This window comes from Nasonia vitripennis (assembly GCF_009193385.2).
Source record: "Nasonia vitripennis strain AsymCx chromosome 1 unlocalized genomic scaffold, Nvit_psr_1.1 chr1_random0011, whole genome shotgun sequence".
NCBI classification, from domain to species: Eukaryota; Metazoa; Arthropoda; class Insecta; order Hymenoptera; family Pteromalidae; genus Nasonia; species Nasonia vitripennis.
The window spans coordinates 330615-352115 of NW_022279599.1; the positions used below are offsets into that span (position 1 = coordinate 330615).

The 21501-nt window shown below is 38.2% G+C and overlaps 1 protein-coding gene across 2 annotated transcripts in view; it reads right to left on the reverse strand.

The window, feature by feature from the left end:
- Positions 1–6706: 6706 nt before the first annotated feature.
- The window catches only part of LOC103317046 (mitochondrial proton/calcium exchanger protein), a 164248-nt gene continuing 149453 nt past the window's right edge, over positions 6707–21501 (reverse strand). For both annotated transcript variants that reach the window (XM_031921450.2, XM_031921452.2), the window contains exon 7: positions 6707–7460. In XM_031921450.2, the coding sequence (XP_031777310.1) occupies positions 7077–7460 (384 nt within the window). In that variant the 3' untranslated portion in view covers positions 6707–7076. The remainder of the gene's footprint in view (positions 7461–21501) is intronic.

The window sequence follows — 21501 nt, forward strand, 5'->3', positions numbered from 1 at the left end:
AGCGTTCACAAGAAAGTGACCAGGCGTAAGCGCCACCGAATCAGTGGACTCAGAGCTCAGTGGGCAGAGCGGGCGAGAATTCAAGCATGCGTCGATCTGAGCAGCAACTGTCGACATTTCCTCGAACGTTAATGACGTGTAATGACACTTTTGAAGTGATGTTTAAAACTTCTCACTGCCGACTCCCATAGTCCTCCGAAATGAGGAGCTCTAGGAAGTATAAAAGACCATACTATACCGTCCTTCGCCAATGCAGCTGCCACTTCTTGTGATACTGATGAAGCCCGTTGGAATAACTTGTCAATGTCTGTGGCAGCGCCCTTGAAGTTGGTACCATTATCACTGAATACCACCTTACAAAGTCCACGCCGAGCGGTGAATCTGCGAAACGCTGCTATAAACGCAGCCGTGGACAAATCTGACACAACCTCAATATGAACGGCTCGAACAACCATACACACAAAGATCGCTATATATCCCTTTGAAGACTTGGCACCTCTGACCTTGGAGAACAATATTGGAAACGGTCCCGCATAGTCCAGACCGGTGTATGCGAAAACTCGCTGGGGAGTTACTCGATATGATGGAAGTGGTCCCATTTGCTGCTGTACACACTGAGCAGCGTAGCGGATACATCTATGGTAGCGCCGATAAACTCCTTGTACAACTCTTAACCCACGTGAAATCCAATACGTCCTGTTGAGGGAACTGAGCATCAGCTGAACGCCTCCATGAAGAGTCTGACGATGTACCTCCTCAATCAACCTCTTAACTATGATACTGGACGCTGGCAGAATAATCGAGTGCTTCTCATCGTACTGCAAGCGAAACGAATGCTGTAATCGGCCTCCAACTCGGAACAAACCCTGTGGACATATAAATGGTACAAGTCGCAGCAAGTGACTGCGAGATGACAACCGTTTTTTACTTCTGAGACACCGCAATTCTTCCTCGTAGTGCTGACTGCGCATAACGAATCAGACCGACTCGAGCAGCCTCCATCTCCTCAGTAAAATGACCAGTGCAGCGACTCCCTCTGGGCTTGACCGCATTCGAACGCCATCTGTAAGCACAAGCCAAAATCCGCAACGTCGTCTGGGTGAATGAGGATCTGCCTAAACTCCTTGACGATATCAGCCGTAAATAAAATCTTCGAAAATCTCCACATCGAAATAATCGTGACATCCGACTGCAATTTGTGACCCGTTAAAAGAACGTCGTTCAGCGATATTTTCCCAAAAGAGCCATTAAAAACGACATGAAATTTGCCTTCCGGCCCCACCTCAGCCGAGTAAACTGGGTGATGAGTAAAATAGAACGTATTGTCCTTTCGATGCGAACTATTTACAGGCTCCATATGACCTAAAGTCAGATACTCCTCCATGAATTTCCTATAGGCACCATCTACCCTAGAATTCTGCGCTGGACGCTTCTCTGAGCGGATCAAACATGCCACAGCAATCTGCCTCGTGTGTGCAAAAGAAACCTCTGACAACTTCTCAGAGAATGGTAAGCGAACGACAAATCTGCCCTTGGAATCCCAATAAACAGTATCTGCGAAATAATCTTCGCAATACTGATCCTCCTCGGACAAAACTTTAGAGGTGGAAATCTCCTCCATTTCCCAAAACCTCTCTAATATCGTCGAAATTGATGGCTCTACTTTCACATGACAGGCCTGAGTGCTCTGAGCTCTATCAGGCTCAGGAGCAGAAGACGCCCTACCCGTCAAAATCCACCCAAATACGGTCTCCGTATTTGGGTGGATACTGATCCTACTGATACTCCTGAGCAACAGGAGTATCAGTTGCACCAACTCTGAGCCCTGGCCGAATGATAGCAGCGTACACCTCTGCGCTGAGCACGCACCTATAAAAGAAAATGATATTCAGATAAGGGAAATTCAGGCAGCATGCCTTTATACAGGTGCTCTCTTACTCTTTTTTCTCTGACTTTGTTGAATAAAATTGACAGCTCTCTTGCTCTTTATTATTCAATCTGTAGCTAAAAGCCGACGCAATAGGAATAAGAATATAAAATTATAAATCGAGATAGCAATAGGATTAAAATTAATACCAATAACAAAAAATTAATACAAAATTTTAGATAAAGATTTGGTGCTTGTTGCGCAAAACAAGCAGAGGAAGGGGGGCTTTTTATATTAATAAAGATAAAAAAAAATTAATGTAAAGGTGGAATTAAACGTTTGTTTTCTGTGATATACATATACTGCAATAATAGGAATCCGTTTTTGCATTTCTTTTTTTTAATACAACACGGATGTAAACGAAAGCAAGCTTCACTACAATTGTGTTCAATAATTGTGCTTTGTTCTTGAAAAAAAAGTTGGTTATCTGTACTTGCCACCACAGCTCACTTCTTTTCCTTATGGCATAATATACTGTTCCTTTTCAAAGTTTTGTTGATGTGAAACATCTTATGACACGGTATACAGGTGTAAAAACGATCTCGGATGAGGTAACGCATTACGCTTTCCTCCCTACTACCCACTGAGAAAACTATATATTAAATTTTACTACATATGTAGGAAAAATTACTATATTAGATAGTAACGAAAGTTCATACTCGCTCCATGACAATTTTTACTATATTTATAGTAAAAACTGTTAGACTTATATTAAAAATTGTTACGTGTATTTTAGAAATTACTACATTATATCCCTGGTAGAATCTGTAACCTACTTAATGGCCAGTTCTTGACATGGAATCTAAGAACTTGTAACGATCCTGACACGTGTGCACTTCATCAAAATTATCAAAAAAGTGATCAGCGCCGAACCAATCAGCGAGCAGCATCAGCGGCGGACTGGAAGGGAAAGCGGCAGCAGTAGCAGCGCCGACGGACTGGAGGGAGAAGCGCGCAGCAGTGGCTCAGCGCAGTAGCACCTGACAGGATAAAAGGCGCCTCATCCAGCTCCTCAGCCTCATTTGCTCGACCAAGCTCGAACGGAACGGAGCACTAAGCTCTCTCTCCCAGTAGAGTTCGGTCAGAGCAATCTTTTTGGAGCGCGAGTTAAGGCGCTGGTAATACATCCAATCTCTTATTCTTGCGAATAAAATTAAATCAAAATTCTAACTGATAACGTAGAGAACAATACATGTTATTATATATATATATATTTTTTTTCCTTTTAGCAACCGTTTAGTACGACTTCAGAGACAATAAGTCCTCTGAAGGTGAACAAAAGCCAATGAGTTCAAATTATATATATAGTAGAGAAAAGCCGGGACAAGCCTATAGATATTTTAGAAATAAGGAAATTATACAAAGAAAAGTGACTCTAGGACAGACTAAACAAAAAGAGAGAGAGAGAGAGAGAGAGAGAGAGAGAGAGAGAGAGAGAGAGAGAGAGAAAGAGAGAGAGAAACGCAATTACAATGTACGCTTATACAAAAAAGAGACTCTACTATAGGCAAAAAAAGAGAAAGAAACGCAGGTAACTTAATACTATCGCCGTGCGGTACCTTTCGCACGCTGGAGAGCTCTCCTACCTTATTCGCAGAACGAGACGTGGACGGCGCGACGTAAAGCCCTGGCCGCACGTTGGTGGGATGCACCTTCCTCGGTCGCAGGACGCCTCGACGTCTCGAGGGAACCAATCCTGGACCACGGGCAGACCTTTTCAGCCTTCCCGCGTAGGTAGCAATCGCCGGGTGGAGATCGACACGACGAGGAAGCTCGCACGTGGCCGAAGTCCCAACACTCGAAGAACTCACACAAACAGCACACCGCACGCAAAATGCACACACACTACGCAACGCACGGTAATACAATAAAAAGTGTCGATCGTCCTGAAAAGGACGATGGTGATGAATCTATTCGCACGCAATTTACAAAGAGGCTTTTGCAATCGCAAGTATAAAAGGCGCAATGTCAACTGACTACTCGAGAGGAGCTGCCAGAACTGAACTGCACGTGCTCCCGCGCGCCGGAGCTTGCGCAAACGGGAGAGGCCCACAGCGGCGCGCGCATGTGCTCGACCGATCTCGCTGCAGCGCTCGCCGCGCTACGACGCGAAATTCAAAATTCCCCTGCCCGCTCTTACATAACCCGAACAGAAGGTTAACCATACAACACTATTTTTGTGAAATGGAACATTCTAGAGACATTACGTCTCTGGAGAAAATTCCAGTTAAGACGCGTATCTCAAACAGCAATGCGCCTGTTTGAGTGAAAATCTTTAACACCTTTTTAAGCGAATGCAAACATAAGTTTCTTCTTAAATATAACAGCCTTGGCTACAATACGTTAGTCAAAGACGAAATACTTAGACATCGCTGCTCATTTTTACTTTCTTATAGTACATTATAATCTTAGAGGCAATAAGTCCTTTGAGAATCATTTATATTATAAAATATTTCTTACACTAGAATATTTCAAGGACACTACGTCTTTGAGAAAACTCTAGATAAGGAGAGTAATTTAAACGGTAATACATCTGTTTAAGTCAAAGTTCTAATATAAAATTCATGCATAAAATTTCTTTTCAGCTATACGTTACAATACGTTAGCTAAGCACGAAATACTAATAACATATAAATTGAATTTTAAATATAGAAGAGATTCAAATACCACGACATCCCAGACCATTGAAAAATAATTTTTAAATGGAGCTCAGTCGGAGCATTTCAAACTTGGCAGTTTTCTTTGCCATTTCTTAGTCAGAATGTAACACTTTTTCTCCAACTTAATGGGCAGTTCTTGGATTCGCTTACCTTGTTTTTAAGTACAAACTGCCCATTATAGTTGGCCGTGTAACACACCTGGGTTACACGTTGCTTATCACGGTTTGAGGTTGGAATGAGAAAATGGTAGCTAGCAGGCTTGGATTCAAGTTTCTAGTTTAATGAAAAATATATAATAATTTTTTGCATTAGAAAAAATTCTGTCTGACCGAAGTCTTGAACCCACACCCTGCACGAGGCCAAATAAGTACGGCCGTGCGCCTTTGCCGACTGAGCCACGCAGACGCTGTTCCACACAAGCTCTACGAGCTTCACCATATGTTTGAATTATTCAAATTGTTCAGTTTACGCCTAAATATTAATAATTTTGTATCTTACATCCGGGAAATTAATTGTTTTATTGATTTTTTCATGAAATATAATTCGCATCCATAAAAAATGCACAAGATATCGCTAATTTTAGGAAATTTAAAATGCGAAAAAAAGAATTACTCCGAGTGTCAGAATTTGAGGTTACGTGTCCGTGTGAAAGTTGGTTTATGCAGTAATCAGAGTTCAAAATCTATTATTTTCCGTTTATCTGATATCATCAAGTTAAATAATATTCGCTGCCATTATTTTTTGATTTTTGTCAATTTATTATCAATAGTAACTCATAAGTAAAGGTGATTAATATATCAGATCTAAAATTCGGTACATAACAGTTCTGTTTAGGCTAGTGGTCAGCGCACTCGACTCTCATGCCGGAGGCCCAGGTTAGATTCCCGTCGCCGCAAAAAAATTGTTTCTTTAATTTTTTTTTTTTTTAGTTAACTAATAATATTAAATAACAATAATAAAAATTCATAAGCGCGTAAAATTGATCAGCTAAGAAAAAATTTAATTTTTAAAAATTTCACCCTAGTATAACAATTACTATATAATATAGTAAAATTTAATACAAAGCAAGTATAACCTTCCGTTACTATATAAAAAAGTAATTTTTCCTGCATATGTAGTAAATTTTAATATATAGTTTTCTCAGTGCCCGTGCTAAATATAGATCTCCGTCGCATGCAGTCCGAGCCCTTCGCGTGCTGAGTATAACTATATCTATACTCTCTTCTGCACTCAGTACCGAGTACTCATGTTCCTAGCGTTGTGAGCGTAGAGGGGAATCTTCATTTAAAAAAACATGATTATTCGCATAATTATTGCGAATTTTGCAAACGTAAGGCATTTTTACAATCCGCAATTAAATTGCAAACGTTTTGTGCTACTTTTATGCCAATTTACACTTTTTATATCGTATAAATGGGCTACCTCACTTATTCTATACAGCGAAAACCTAGAAACCGCCTTATAGTGGCATAAGAGTAGCATCAAACGTTTGCAATTTAATTGAGGATTCTACATGTGCTTTGGGTTTTGCGAAATTCGCAGTAATTGTGCGAAAAATAATGTTGGTTTGAGTGGCTACTCCCCTCCATGCTCTCCACATTATACGTTTGATTTTGCGTCAGTTTGTATTTTGTTCTTCTATTGGTGCGTGGCGGCCATGACAGCCGAGACGCGTATTGGAGCCACCTGGGTCGAGCTTGTAGGGTATACATCTTGATAAGACGCGCGCGAAATGTAAATTTACTTACGCTGCTATACGATGAACTTTTCCAAAGCAAATAACGCTCAGAACCCGTGTTTTTCGGTTCATACAGAGCCATTCACTTTCGCGAATGAATCTCTTCCAGACTGGAAATTGAGTACGGCATGCCAAAATAATTATAAGGTCCAGATCAGTTTTACCGGATCCGGCCTTCATACGAAGTCTGACGCGATGCAAGTCAGAAATCAGATCATCAAAAAAATCAGAATGGCACCGGACCGCTACCGGAATGTGCTCTGAACTTGGATTCCCTCACCTAATTAATACTATAAAACTGTCATACAATTTCTATGCTTTCGCAAAATTAAAAATATTTATTTACCTGACTTTATATTCACTTCTTTTAATAAGCACCAATTTAGATGTTTTACATCTCCAACCGTCCCGTGACGGCTTACCTTTATTTTCATAATACAAAAATTATTCTATATTTTTCATTTATAATTATCATTTCATATAAATAAATACAGAAAGCGTACAGCCGACTTTTTACCTTCGGTGCAAAATAAGCTATTCCTCTTTCTAAAGATTTTTTTAAATGCCACAAGTATTTTATAATTATAATTTATTTTTATACATATAAATTTTAATGCGAAATTTACTAAAATAAATTTGTAAAGATAAGTTAGTACTCAATACATAATCACCATTTGTATTGATTGCAAAATTCATGTAAATTTATAAAGAAGGACTGAAATTGGATGAGTAAAATATTTTTTAAAATAAATTATAATTGTTTGGATCCTTTTATTTTCTGCGGTGTTGGTGTTGTATTTGGAGATAAGGAATTGTCATGAATGGTATTAGTATTTTTTAGAAGCGATGACTGGACGTGATTTTTGTTTTCATTAGGATTATTTTTAATTTCTTTATCCTTGAAATTGTCTTCTTTTTTTGTCATTGATGCCGGAACTGTACTCGTCGAGGTATTTTTAAAAGATTCAAATATGTCTTCTATTTTATCTTCTTCGAAAACTTTGTTTTCTTTTGTTAGGGCTTTTTGAATTTGATCTTCTACTTCGAGTACTTCTTCTTTTTCCATAAGTTCAATCAATTCATTTAATTGCTTTTTATTTAATTTGATATCTTCTTTACCAATTAACTCAACAACCTAAAAAAATATAAATTTTTACTACGAAAAGAATTACAGTGACTGTTTAATTAAGTGGCAAGCCACACCTCGGGCGATAATGAAAGCTGGGTGACTTTAGTTTAGGTAAGGACCAATCTTAAGTACGTATTCGACCGCAAAATTTAAACGAGCAATTTTCGTATTTTACAATGCCCAATAAAATAAAAAATCTTTAATTGTTTAACCTTTTACATAAGAGGAGGTTCGTAAGGTCCGTAAGACAATTGTTTTAATGAGGTATTTAAAAATTTTAGAAGTTCATTGATTTCTTTTTTTTTGTAACAGATGCCCAATTTTCGGTTTGTCTTGACCTAAAATAAGGGATAAAAGTAGTCGTTTACCGACTAATGGGCGATAAAAGTATATTGTGCACCAAGGGCGTAGAGTAGGCTTTTTAGACCAAGTGTGGAGTTTGCCGTACGAGCTAAAGCGTGCTCGTATGAACGGATGTGTGTGTGCATTCGTGCATATATATGTATATGTGTATGTTTGCGTTTGTGTATGTGTGTTATAACGAGTTGAGCACCGCGGCCAACTCGTAGCGGTATGAGTACCGCTGCGCCGCGACGAGAGAACATAGAGTCGCGCGCGCGACAATAAACACGCGCGAATTCGGGGGCGCGAGAGAAAGAGAACGACCGAACGCGCGGGCTAGTCCTGCGAATACAGGACAGATAGTTCTCGGCCTGCGAAAGGTAAACACCGGTTGCCTGACGCGACTTCGCTCGAAAGACTTTTTCGGAATCTCGGCGTTCGCGATAAGTACTGTGCCCAGCCTTTCCCTGTGTGTGAGTGCGGCACGAGATCCGGCCACCCTGTTCTCCCTTGCTTCTGCGGTCCAGCGCAACGTCCGTGAGAGCCTATACGGGACCAGGGTCGTGATAGCCGACGAGAGAAGGTTGGTGAATGCGCGCAGTGTCTGTAGAGTGAGTGTGTGTGAGTATATCACCCGTGCGAGGGTGATCGCGCGCGACCTTCTCAGCGATACGCGCGTAAGCGCGTGAGTATTTCGGCGTCGCGGCGAGTCGCAAATTTGTTAGCGACTCGCATTTATTATTTTGTAACATGACGCTTTTATCGCGGATTGAAATATAACCGTAGATTTATTATTTTACTTGATTTTGTCGTTATTTGCCGACCTAGTTTAAACAACATTTAATAATTATAATTATTTTCTACTAAATCAATAAGGTAAAAGGCGTAACACGCAAATCGTGCTCCTACATTTGGTGGCCTTTGCATGGATCGCTGTTTATGGATTTACAACACGTAGTTTATGTACAGATCACGTTAAAATCACGTTGAAGTATTACCAGTAAATGCGGTGTCTACAATTCACACAAATCTCACACTTAATTACTTTTCATTAAGGTGTTCACATTCAATTAAGGTGTATGACATATTAAATTTGAATTTTTCTAGATGAATTTCTGGTTAATTTGTTACTAACCTATACTTTTTTTCTTTGTTGAATTGTAGATATATATGCAAAGAAATTGCTAACGGAGACTACGCTATTTCCAAGTACTAGAAAAGGATAATTTTTGTTCTTGACGAAACCCTCCGTTATCAAAGCTACGATTTCATATAATTGTGTACAGAACGTAAAAGTAAAACTCCGTAAGTATGAATTGATAGTTTTAACATTTTTGCACACAAAAAATGATTTCTTTAAGGTACTACCGACAAATGTTCTACTGCTCAGAATTTGCTGGAATCAAGCGTGTTATTGGTAGATATTGCTTAAAACAAGACTTAGTGATAATTTGGTAAAACTTTGGCACAAAACAAACAAGTTATAAACATTTTAATATCTACAAAGTCACGGATTTCTTTTAGACTCTTAATTGTGTAGGACTGACTTCGGAACCTGTCAGCGCAGGAACCAATAAATGAAAATTACGAAAGATGTACTGATGAATGATCATTATTTAGTGTACCTGAACTTATGTGATTTCTAAGTAATATTATCTACAACTAGCTAAAAACTCACTCGCTAACGTTCGCTCGTTATATTTAAACATTAATTCAACTTTTAAATATATATAATTCACAAATTTATAATATACGGGTGACCCAATTTAAACGGGCACCGCTCATAACTCGTCAGGGACAGCCACAATCGAAAAAATGGTAGAGACCAAAGTTGTAGGATATCGAAGGGGCAACCCGATGGTGACCTTGGATTTGACTTTGAACGCGTTTTTCAAGGTCATTTGAAGGTCAACTTTGGTTTTTTAAATAGGAACCCCATTCTTTTATTGCGGGAATGGAAAGAGCGGTAAATTTTACGTTCAGAATGGTATGTTCGGTTGCGGCACTGAAGGTCATCGCAAGGTCATGCAGCCAGAATGAAACCCCGCCTACGTAATTCCTCTAGCAACGCCAAATTAAAAAAAAGTGGTAGAGACCAAAGTTGTAGGATATCGAGGGGACAACGCGATGGTGACCTTGGATTTGACCTTGAACGCGTTTTTCAAGATCATTTGAAGGTCAACTTTGGATTTTTAAATAGGAACCCCATTCTTTTATTGCGGGAATGGAAAGAGCGGTAAATTTTACGTTCAGAATGGTATGTTCGGTTGCGGCACTGAAGGTCATCTCAATGTCCTGCAGCCAGAATCTGCCGGTGTCTTCACGTCTTGCCTTCATCGGCCGGGCTATGATTCTTGCCTTAATCGGCCGGTGTCTTCACGTCTTGCCTTCATCGGCCGGGCTATGATTCTTGCCTTAATCGGCCGGTGTCTTCACGTCTTGCCTTCATCGGCCGGGCTATGATTGTTGCCTTAATCGGCCGGTGTCTTCACGTCTTGCCTTCATCGGCCGGATCAAAATGGGACCTGAAAATCCACCCTGCTACGTCCTCGTCGTGGGTCCTGGACATCAAGTTTTATAATGATGACAAAACGCAGGAAATGGTACGCTAAATGATTAAAATCTTTTCTTCTATTTTAAATTTACTACTTCGTTTAAAGTGCAACATTTTACACGCTTTCAGGATCCGGAGTCGAAAAAGTGGGTGCTGTTTGAAAAAAAATAATTTGACCTTGAAATGACCTTGTAGGACTGGCTCAAATTCGAGGTCACAATTCTCCCCCCCCCCCCCCTATACAACAACTTTGGTCTCTACCACTTTTTTTTAATTTGGCGTTGCTAGAGGAATTACGTAGGCGGGGTTTCATTCTGGCTGCATGACCTTGCGATGACCTTCAGTGCCGCAATCGAACATACCATTCTGAACGTAAAATTTACCGCTCTTTCCATTCCCGCAATAAAAGAATGGGGTTCCTATTTAAAAATTCAAAGTTGACCTTCAAATGACCTTGAAAAACGCGTTCAAGGTCAAATCCAAGGTCACCATCGGGTTGCCCCTTCGATATCCTACAACTTTGGTCTCTACCATTTTTTCGATTGTGGCTGTCCCTGACGAGTTATGAGCGGTGCCCGTTTAAATTGGGTCACCCTGGTATAATAAAATAATATACCATTATTAAAATATAATTTTTTTTTTTTAATCAGAAGTAATTACATAATATCATTAAGGCATAGTACTTATTATTTAAATTTAAATTTAATTCGAAGAGTGTATTGTTATTAAGTAATATTATGTAGTTATTGAAAAAATATATTTATTTCGATGCGATGTGATGTATTAAACATAATACCGGAGGGATTAGATTTTATTTACGACGGACAAAACATCAGAGAAAAAAGACTAAATTAGACGTCAAGACACAACTACATCACTATACACAATAAATAAATGGGCAATTGCGAAATGTTCGTCTTAGTGACGGTCATAGTTTTTAGATGTTCTTTAGATCGAAATCTGACTATCAAATGAATTGATTTGAAAAATCTAAAAAAATTAACTTTAGAAAAGTAAGAGGTTAGGCGAGTTTCATATATTCCGTAACGAAATTACAGATAGAAAAGAACTATGGCGTGACCTAGAGACATGGCAAGTTGCGTAGTAGTTAACTTGAGAGTAGTTCCTCGCTTCATTACGATTGAATATAATAAACTTGACATCGTTTGATTGATCTCAGTTCTTTTCTATCTAAAATTTCGTTGCGGAATATATCAAACTCGCCTAACCTTTTACTTTTATAAAATTTAATTTTTTAAAAAGATTTTAATCCTGTTTATTAAATTATTTTGAGTATTTCATATTCGACGTTGTGAAAATAATATATAAGCATCTTTAGCACCTTTCGACTACAGCTTTTTTGTAACATTTTTATCACTAACATGAGATGACTGATTGTTCTGATATACACCACCTTCGAATTATTTCTACACCTAGACGCCGTCCTCGTATGATTTTTTCACCTAGACACCATAAACCACGGAGCGCACCAACTAGACCTCGAATGATTCTTACAGCTAGACACAACAAACCACGGAGCGCGCCATCTAGACCTCGTCATCAGCCACCCTGTACACCTAGAAACCGCCTCTGAATGATTCTTATACCCTGACTCTAAAAACCATGGAGCACACCACCTAGACGTCGTAGTCGTCATCGCTACCTTGTACACCTAGACACCGTCCATGAATGATTTTTACACATAGACACAAAAAACCACGGGGCGAACTACCTACACCTCGTCATTGGCCACCCTGTACACCTAGACGCCGTCCTCGTATGATTTTTTCACCTAGACACCATAAACCATGAAGCGCACCACCTAGACGTCGTCATCGGCCACCCTGTACATAGACACCGCGAATGATTTTTATACCAAGACCGAAAACAACCTGAACCTTGTCATCGGCTGCCCTGACAAGCTAGTTACTGCTACTGCTCCGGAACGCAGAGTATGCACCGGCAACCTCTTAATTCTAAATATCGTAATATATTATTATATTTTCTTGAGAAAGCATTTCCCATCTGTAAATAGCTGTGCGGCCAACTTCACGGTCCTAACACTTCTTGCGGCTATCTTAACGGTCCTAACACCTTTCGGGCTGAAGAAGAAAAACGTGATTTCAGCATTTGTGGATTATACTCTCACATATTATAAAAATAAGCAGTCTTTTTACTAATATTTTTGTTGGAAATCGTAGTTTCATACCACGACAACCCCTGACCATTAAAAAAAAAAAAAAAAAAAATACTTTGCAAGAGCTCAGTCGGAGCATTTTAACCTACAATAAACTTTTATCAATTTTACTGGTATAACATAAAAGTATCAAATAAACTTCGAATAAGCACTGATCATTAATTAAATTTTTACACTTTGTATTCGATATCCTAAAAAAAAAATTAGATACGCTTACTACAAAAAAAAGGGATTAACGGAGTAATTTGAACAAAGTGCGTGCTCAATTACAGATATATCAAGCATATGCGATACCACAATTATTTATTTTATCGTTAAATATCAATATTTTTTGTATTAAAAATAAAATATTAATTAAGGATTAAACGCATTGTTTTATTATATGCCATCATTTACATGCATAATAATTTAATAATAAACCTACCTTAGTACAAGTATAAATCTACAATTACTAATAAACCTACAACTAACAATAGACCTACAACTAGGGCAAGATTAGTCCTTATCGAAAAACCGAAAAAAGAAGCGGGGGCGAGAAACGTAGAGTACTGGAGCTGACGATAGGGGCGTTCACGCCCGAGACTGTAGTTGAAACGATACTTGGTTGTAAGCAGAACTGGGATGAGATAATGGCGTACGTGGAGACGGTTCTCCGCGCGAAGAACAATGACGGTTGCTTGCAAGACTAGTTGTCGGCTAGAATAGCTTAAGACAGGCAACCCCCCGAAGGAATGCGAAAGCGGGTACCGGGGAGGTTTTCGCGGCCTTCTGAGAGCGGGAGTTTTAGTGAGTATGCCTGGTGTTGTCCCACACCAGAAGAGCCTAACACACGAGGAGTCTCGCACGGCTCCTTTCATGGTGCATTATGCATTCCTCCATCTCTCCGGATAAACAAAAAAAAAAAAATAGACCTATAACTATCAATAAACCTACAACTACGAATAAACTTATACGTGAACTAACATGCCTTATTGCAATTACCATTGCTAAATGTATAAAAAATACGACTGCAAATAAACTAAAATCAAAAATATATTTACAAGCAAAAACTTTACCTCTTGTATAATTATTATTATTATAAGCCAAAAAAGTTAATATAAATAATTGTTTGTGCTCCAAAATACACAAGGTACAATATTTTCATTCTTGATTATTATTTTTAATCAGTAAAATCATCTCCTAAAGACATTTTTTTATGATTTTGTATTTATCATACAATAATTAATTTGTGTTTATATTGACTATCGATACTTACATACTTTTTATACTCCTCTTATTGATTTAACAATACAATAATATGGGTCGCCCAAGAATCGTTCTTACAGGAAGAGAATAAATAATCCATCGGAACAAATTATGAGAAAAAAGAGCTGAATACCAAAGACGCAGACGACAGGCTGCACGTGATAATATTATTGAAGAATCTAGAAATAATGTAACACGTGCTGTTGAACGAAACAGATGAGATAATCAATATGTCACTTAGGATTACTTAGGCTCAATGAATATTCTATGTATTATGACGGTAGCTTGGCCGTCATTATTATTTTAAGTTGTTTGTTGTTTATGCTACTATTCACCGTTTCCGTCGGCTGTGCAGAAGGCACTAGATTCTACCGACTATAATCTATCCGCGCACGGACGTAAAGAGGTATGAACACGCGGCGGTGATAGTAGTACTCAGGACGTGGATTCAAAAGGAGGAAAAGTCAATGAACACTCGCGGATTATTATAAAACTTAGACTAACTGTTTATTGGTGCTTGGCTTACACAAGCGCGCCAGACGGGCGCATGCGAGCTACCAGCATGTAGTCGAGGTGAGAGAGAGAGAGGAGGCTTAAAGTCGCCCGAGTAAGCGAGAGTTGATAAGAACTAGTACTTACAGATGTACGTGACCGGCACGGCCGTTCTAACCCACGCGAAGATGGTCTCGGACGGATTGTCCTCGGTTCGGTTGACCTCGCAACCCTCGCACACAATAATCGCAATCGCAGAGTGTCTATTCGAGAAACGGAGCGAGCGAAGACAGACTCGGAATGGCTCGCTAGCGCGAGCACAGATTTACCTATGCCCTCTGACACACTGTTGTCAACTCTTGACAGCAGTGTGCGAGCAGGTGGCAACATTGTACGTTGCTGAATTTAAATCTCTCTCGATGCTTATTCTCTCCCTGTCTCTCTTACTCTCTCACATGCTGCGCCTTTAGTAGCTGTAACAACAGAAGTATTATACAGAATGTTGATTCTGTCCCGGAGAGACGTCGTAACGTGCTCAACGTGCGTTAATTGCACTGGCAACCGTTACAGTATACACTGCAATTGAAATAAAACATTTTGTTTTGGAATAAGTTTCGAACAAAGGGTTATCTTTTCATGATTGTTGTAGTCACGGAACAGTTATTTTGAAACTTACACGCATATTTCCTAAGAATCAGCTTTATTTATTTAATAAATCTCATTCTATATCTAATGATTTTTTTCAACATTTTTGCGTCTACAATAATTCATTGTCATTTGCTTCTTTCAATTTTAATTTAGTAAACTTTAATTCAATCGCTCAGGACCGTATTGTTTCAAGATGCAAGGACAAATATATTATCAGATTAATACAGCCCTATATCGAGAAAGTAATTTTTATTATTGATCCACTAGAAGTTATACATTTCCGAATGCAACAAAATTCTGATCTTTAATATGAAACGTTAGAAATATTAGATAATGTTATAAGAGAAAATAATATATTTGCCAAATTCTACAAAATGATGAAAGAATAAATAAATAATCAACAAGCTTTATTAAATCCTGATGAAACAGTTTCAGAGTCGTAATTATGAATGAAGTAGCTGCTATTTTGTCTACGACGGCTGATGGCGAAATTCCAAAGTCTATGTATGTAACTCGAAACAAAATACTAAATCTTTGCAGTATGTGAGTACAATGGATCCTAATGTTGAACCATGGAGTTATCCTCTTTTTATCCTTATAAAACTCAAGGGTGGCCTCAAAATTTTCAACGTATTAATAGAAATAATGATACTAATAATCGACTTGTAACACGTTTAGCTTATACGAGATAAAATATAGCTATTAGACCCGATGAATTCAATCCTTTTATTATGGGACGTAGATTCTTTTAACAATATGTTGTAGCTGCTTATGTAAAAATAGAAATAGATAGAACTATGTATTGAAAAACTCACCAAAAAACAATTAAGGTAGATACATACGAAAGACTGCATGATTATATGCAACGATCTGCTAATGAAATTAATGAACAAGTTGGAAAAACAATTATTCTTCTATCAACATTCATCGGATCACCCCGCCATATGCAAGAATGTTATCAAGATGCAATAGCCATAATTAATCGCAAGGGTAAACCTGATATTTTTCTTACAATGACATGCAACCTCAAATGGCCAGAGATAACAGAAAATCGTTTACTCCATAACAAACTTCTGACAGACCCGATATAGTAACCAGAGTCTTTCAGTTAAAAAAGGAACGTTTGCTTGAATAAATTATTAAAAAAAATTTTTTTTGAAAAAATGCAGCATATGTATACGTTATTGAATTTAAAAAAAGGGATTTATCACATATCTACATCATATTAAAATTCTTTATTTTGGAAAACGTTGTTTTCTGTAAACATCCCTATATTTCGTGAAAATATTCAACAAAAATTAATTTTCCAACATCAATTATAATCGTTGCATGTAAACGCCTAGGTTTACCTCGGAAATTGTAATTATTGAATAATTTATTTTTACAAAAATTAACAATAAACATTAGCAGAGTAGCGTACGTTTGTACGGATGTACAAACATACTTATCACTTACTTAAGACAGAAAAATATAATTTTTTTTATATATACTAATAGTACAAGTTAAAATGTATAAAAATGCTAAATGAAAATTTCCGGATATGGTACAGATCAGATGATGCTGAGGATAATCATGATAAGGACTATTTAAACGATATGATATTCATACGGATTTTTTTAGACATTTGGGGTAATATCCGATGCTTTTTCTTGGACATCGTCTACAAGAAAATATGATTTATTATCGGCAAATTTGATTTATATACGATGCTTTTTCTCGTGTATGATGTCCTGTCGATCAGGGAAACAACCTGGCACCTGGATATCGTCTACGAAAGATTCGATTTTTTATCGACACATTTGATTTCCATACAATGCTCTTTTCTTGTAGACAATGTCGCGTCGACCTGAAGGTCATCCTGACACCTAAAAATTGTCTACAAGAATTTGGAAGTATTTTTTGGTATACTTTATGTTTAAGTGACGCTCTTCTCTTTAGATGATGTCGCGTTGACCGGGGGGTCATCCTGACACCCGGACATTGTCTACAGGAAGTCAGAAATATTTTTCAATAGATTTCATGTTTGAGTGGTGCTCTTTCTTGTAGACGATGTCGCGTTGACCCAGGGGTCATCTTAGCGCCTAGACATCGTCTACAGGACGATTCCCCAAAGAACTTTCCCCAAGAGACTAGATAGTCAGTCGGTTCCAGGATCTGGATAGGGGAAAGGAGCAAACAAAAGTCTGTTTTTATATTCTCAACAGTAACAAAATATATTTCTTAGTTAAACAATAGCATTTGGAATCAGTTGTTAAATCCCGGCTGAAACAGAAATGAATTATGCGTCTCTTTAAAAATACTTCGCCATTACAAGTAGAATTGTTTAAACTAACGCGGTTAACAATTTACAAGAATATATACGCGATTTCGTTACAAGAATGATACGCGGCTGCGGTGTATCGGTTCAGTGGCGGTATGACGGGTCGGTGGCGAATTTTGAGGTTAGGAATTTATTCGGTACGGTGAAGTCGTGTGCGCACGGTTACGCCGAAACGAATGTGTCGTGTAACAACGATTCCGACCGTTCTGTATGCGCACAGTAATGTCCTGGATGGTGTCACGGTGTTTTGAGGTTATCCCTCGGATTTGTGGAGTCGTGAGCGCACGGCTTCACAAGTATTCGTCGCTCGTCTCGTTTTTCTCTTTATCCTGTGTGCACACAGTGATAAAGCGAGTCGCGAGTTGTCGGCGTAAGGCTGGCTTTGTTGGTTAGGAATTTACCTTTGTTTCACCAGGACGTGAGCGCACGACGGGGCAAATTGCCAGCGGAACTATTGTCAATCCCTCAACCCTGTGAGCTCACAGTGGCAGAGGGAGGCAACAATGTGTCGGAATGTAGGTTAGGATTTTACGGTGGCACCGGGTATCGTCCACGTGTGCTCACGTAGACGACGCTAGGTGTTGTTCGGATGTTCCGGGTTGCCTCGTGTGCTCACGATGGCAATTCGGAGTTTCGGGTTTCGGTTCGTCTACCAAATATTCACGTGGGCTCACGAGAGAATTTCGTCGGCGTAGGTCTATCTCTCGCTTTTTCTTGTAGTAACGTCTGCGCACAATACTACTCGGAGTTAGAGCTCGAGTAGAACTGCCTGTCGTGTCGCGCGATCCGCCTCATAAAGGCGCGCGGCGCGGATGTGTATAGGTGCGTTCACGGCGCACCGCGTGCGCTGCTCGCGCGGCCTGGCGTGTCGTCGCTGAGTCGCTCGCCGGCTGCCGCGCTCTGTGCTCTGATTTCTGAACATACTATGTATTTTGTATGTATCTTTATATTAGTGTTCGGTTTTCTTCGTTTCTTTTTATCTTTTAATAAATCCTCATCATGTTCGCAAATAGACTTCTTACTTAAAAATAACTTTGACTTATTACTCGATGTTTCTTAACAAAGCAACATATAATTGACCATGATTGAATACTGTAGTGCGCAAATATATTCCAACTTTGTCAGAAGATTAACATTCAGATCTGTTTATAGTCTATATCTAACGATGATCTTAGATCAAGTCGTGGCAATAAGATGATTTAACCAGAATATTTACCAGTAATGATTTGTCAAATTAATATATGTTTCTTTATATCCTTAATAATCATTCATTTTATAAATATTGAATAGCGATCATTTCAAACGTTGTTTAAACGCTAAGAAAACATTTCTTAAGCCCATATTCACAAACGTATCAAATTTACAAGCTACATGTATATAAAACATTTTAAAACGTTTTGTGCTATTAAAGTAATATATATATCTATATATATATATGCAATCATCACAAAATTATGCTAACGTCTGCATGATTCCGCAAAAGCCAGCATAATTTCTCTTTCGTTTCTAATTTTGTCAGCATAAGTCCTGATCTCCTTGTTTATGAATACATACATATTTATATATACATGTTTTAATAAGATCTCACAACCCGTGCAAATACGCACTCCAAGCTGATTTAAATCTTAGTTTACTTTGTCTGTTAACTTTTAATAGTTGTTCTTATTAATCTTCTTTCGCGTCAATTTCTTTTCATCAATATATACCAATATATCATTGTAGTATTTAATGTTTCATTATTATTTTGTCGTAATAATACATACTAGCAAAAAACGCTCGCTTCGCTCGCTATTTACAAATTAGTTGTGATGATATTAAATTATTTGACGTGTTATTACTAAATATACTGTTAAATGCTAGATGTACACTAAATTGTGGTTAATACTTGTGAAACATTTTTGAAATGCTTCAATCAGGTTGCTAGATTGATAAGTTCTGATCAATCAAAAGCATAAGAATTAATTACTGTCGAGTATAAATGAATATATTCAATAAGCCAACATTCTATTGAAGTAGTTATCTACTAGTACACAGGACCGGCGTTAAAATTAAAGGATAATAAAGAAATAAATTTGGAAATTAAAAAAATATTTTTAAACTCTTTGTATTATTTGATGACAGTATTAATTATATTAACAAAATCTAACAATAAAATAAAATTAATTAAACATTTTCTTTACTTATATTTATAATATAATGTAAATTGTAAGATTATAACATTGATACTCCGTACTAAAATGTAATACATAATACGATATTGATTTTTATTTTAAATGATAACGATATCTTCAATCCCTAACGAAAATGAAAAATGTAAACAACTGAAAAAAAACGTTATAAACTGCAGATGATAGCAGAAAAATGTCGCAATTGAGACACAGATAACAGTAATTTTTTGTTGTCTTCAGTTTTATTTAGTTTGCTAGATTCTTCAGTTGGATTTATTTTTTTCAGGTGTAAAATTTTACAATTTAGAAAATAAATTAAAAAATGAATATAACAGATAATACCTATAAATAGGTGGAGACAATAGTTTTTTCGTAGTTGAAAACAGTTTTCTTCATTTTATATTTGCTGTCGTCTACTTTTACTTGTTTGTTCCCAATCAAAACAGCTATCTTCGGATTTGTACACAATCTTCTTAACTTTTTTAAGGTCGTTCACTGGCTGCAGTAGTGCTCAATTGGGTTTTTTATTAGAAAATTTAATTTTCAAGATATTATACAGTGTTATCTAATGTCAAAACCTTACAATTCATAGTATCAAATATTAGAATAGTGATATAAATTGTTTAGAGTATAAAATACTCTCAAAACTTGTAAGAAGGAGGAACACTGCGCACCTATATAGATATACTGATAGCATGCGATGAAAACTTTGAATTGTTGTATCTTTAAAAAAAGTCTCGTTTGCCCTATGCAGCTGTGACATGTCTGCCTAACATGTCGCAAAAGTCGTCGATTTGACGACAAGGATCGGCCTCGGCTAGCTCAGCGTCTCCGCTTTAGCGAACCGCGCTACTGCCGCGGACAGTGGCGGGATCCTTTCTGCTTGGCCTGCTGAAATGTAAATTGGAAGCGGGGTATGCATGCAGAATAAAGATTTTCACTCGGTTTATTCATGCTTAATCTCTCGGGCTAGTCACACCCGGTATAACCTTTATTTTCCTAAATTAACAAGTAGAATTTCTTCCGGCCATCGCCCGGTCCGGGTATTATATGCTCGCGTGTATCTTGCGTACATGAGGCGCTTACCGAGGTTATGTGCTTTTAGCTGTACTGGCTTGATGGATGTTGCTATCTAACCTAGCTACAGCGTCTATCACGCTGTTTGCGCCACGCACCTTTGGAGAGATTAGATTAGATTAATTAGTTTTATTTTACGTACAATATGTTGTACGATAAATTGTATACAGCAGGAGTAGTAGTATAGCAAAAATGTGTATTGTGATAGTATGATAATGTGAAGATGGGTTATGCGAGAGTGTGTGAGTGTGTGCGTGTGCGTGAATGTGTACAAGAAATTCAAGTGTTTGTATTTTCAAGTTCGAAAAAGTGCTCTTTAGCTAGTCTCTTAAAACCTGAGATAGATGTAGTGTTACGAATGTGAGATGGTAGGTTGTTCCATAGGTATGAGGCGCTGATATGAAACGAGTTCCTCAGCGTCTCCGTCGCGAATGTCGGAATATCCAGAGGTATCACCTCCCCCCTAACAGGCCGGAGTGTCACGCGGAAGTCGAAGTATGCCAGTACGTATGATGGTTCAGCTGTGTTAAACATTTTTCTTAAGAAACAAGCAGTGAAATACTTCCTGCGTCCGGCAGTGGTTAGCCACTGCAACTCCCGCCTGTATGGGGAGATGTGCGCATCTCTTCTTACACCATAGATGTACCGAATTCCTGTATTCACGAGCCTCTGAAGTTTTAGGTCGAGTTCTTGCGTCAGGTCACAGTATACGAGAGAACAATAGTCTATAAAAGGAAACAGGAGGGCCTGCACTAAGTGCTTGCGCAACCTGAGATTGGTGCTTTTCCTAAAAAAGTAAAGCCTGTACATTAGCGTGTGAGCACGCTTATACACTTGTGTAATATGCTCCTTCCACGTAAGCTTAGAGTCGAGCACCAATCCCAGATTACGCACGGAAGATTCAAAGCTGACTTGGGCACCCCCTATGTTAATAAAGGTGATAGCTGTTTAGAGAAAGAGAGAGTAACAGGTGCGCTGCACGCCGACACTTACAGGATATTCGG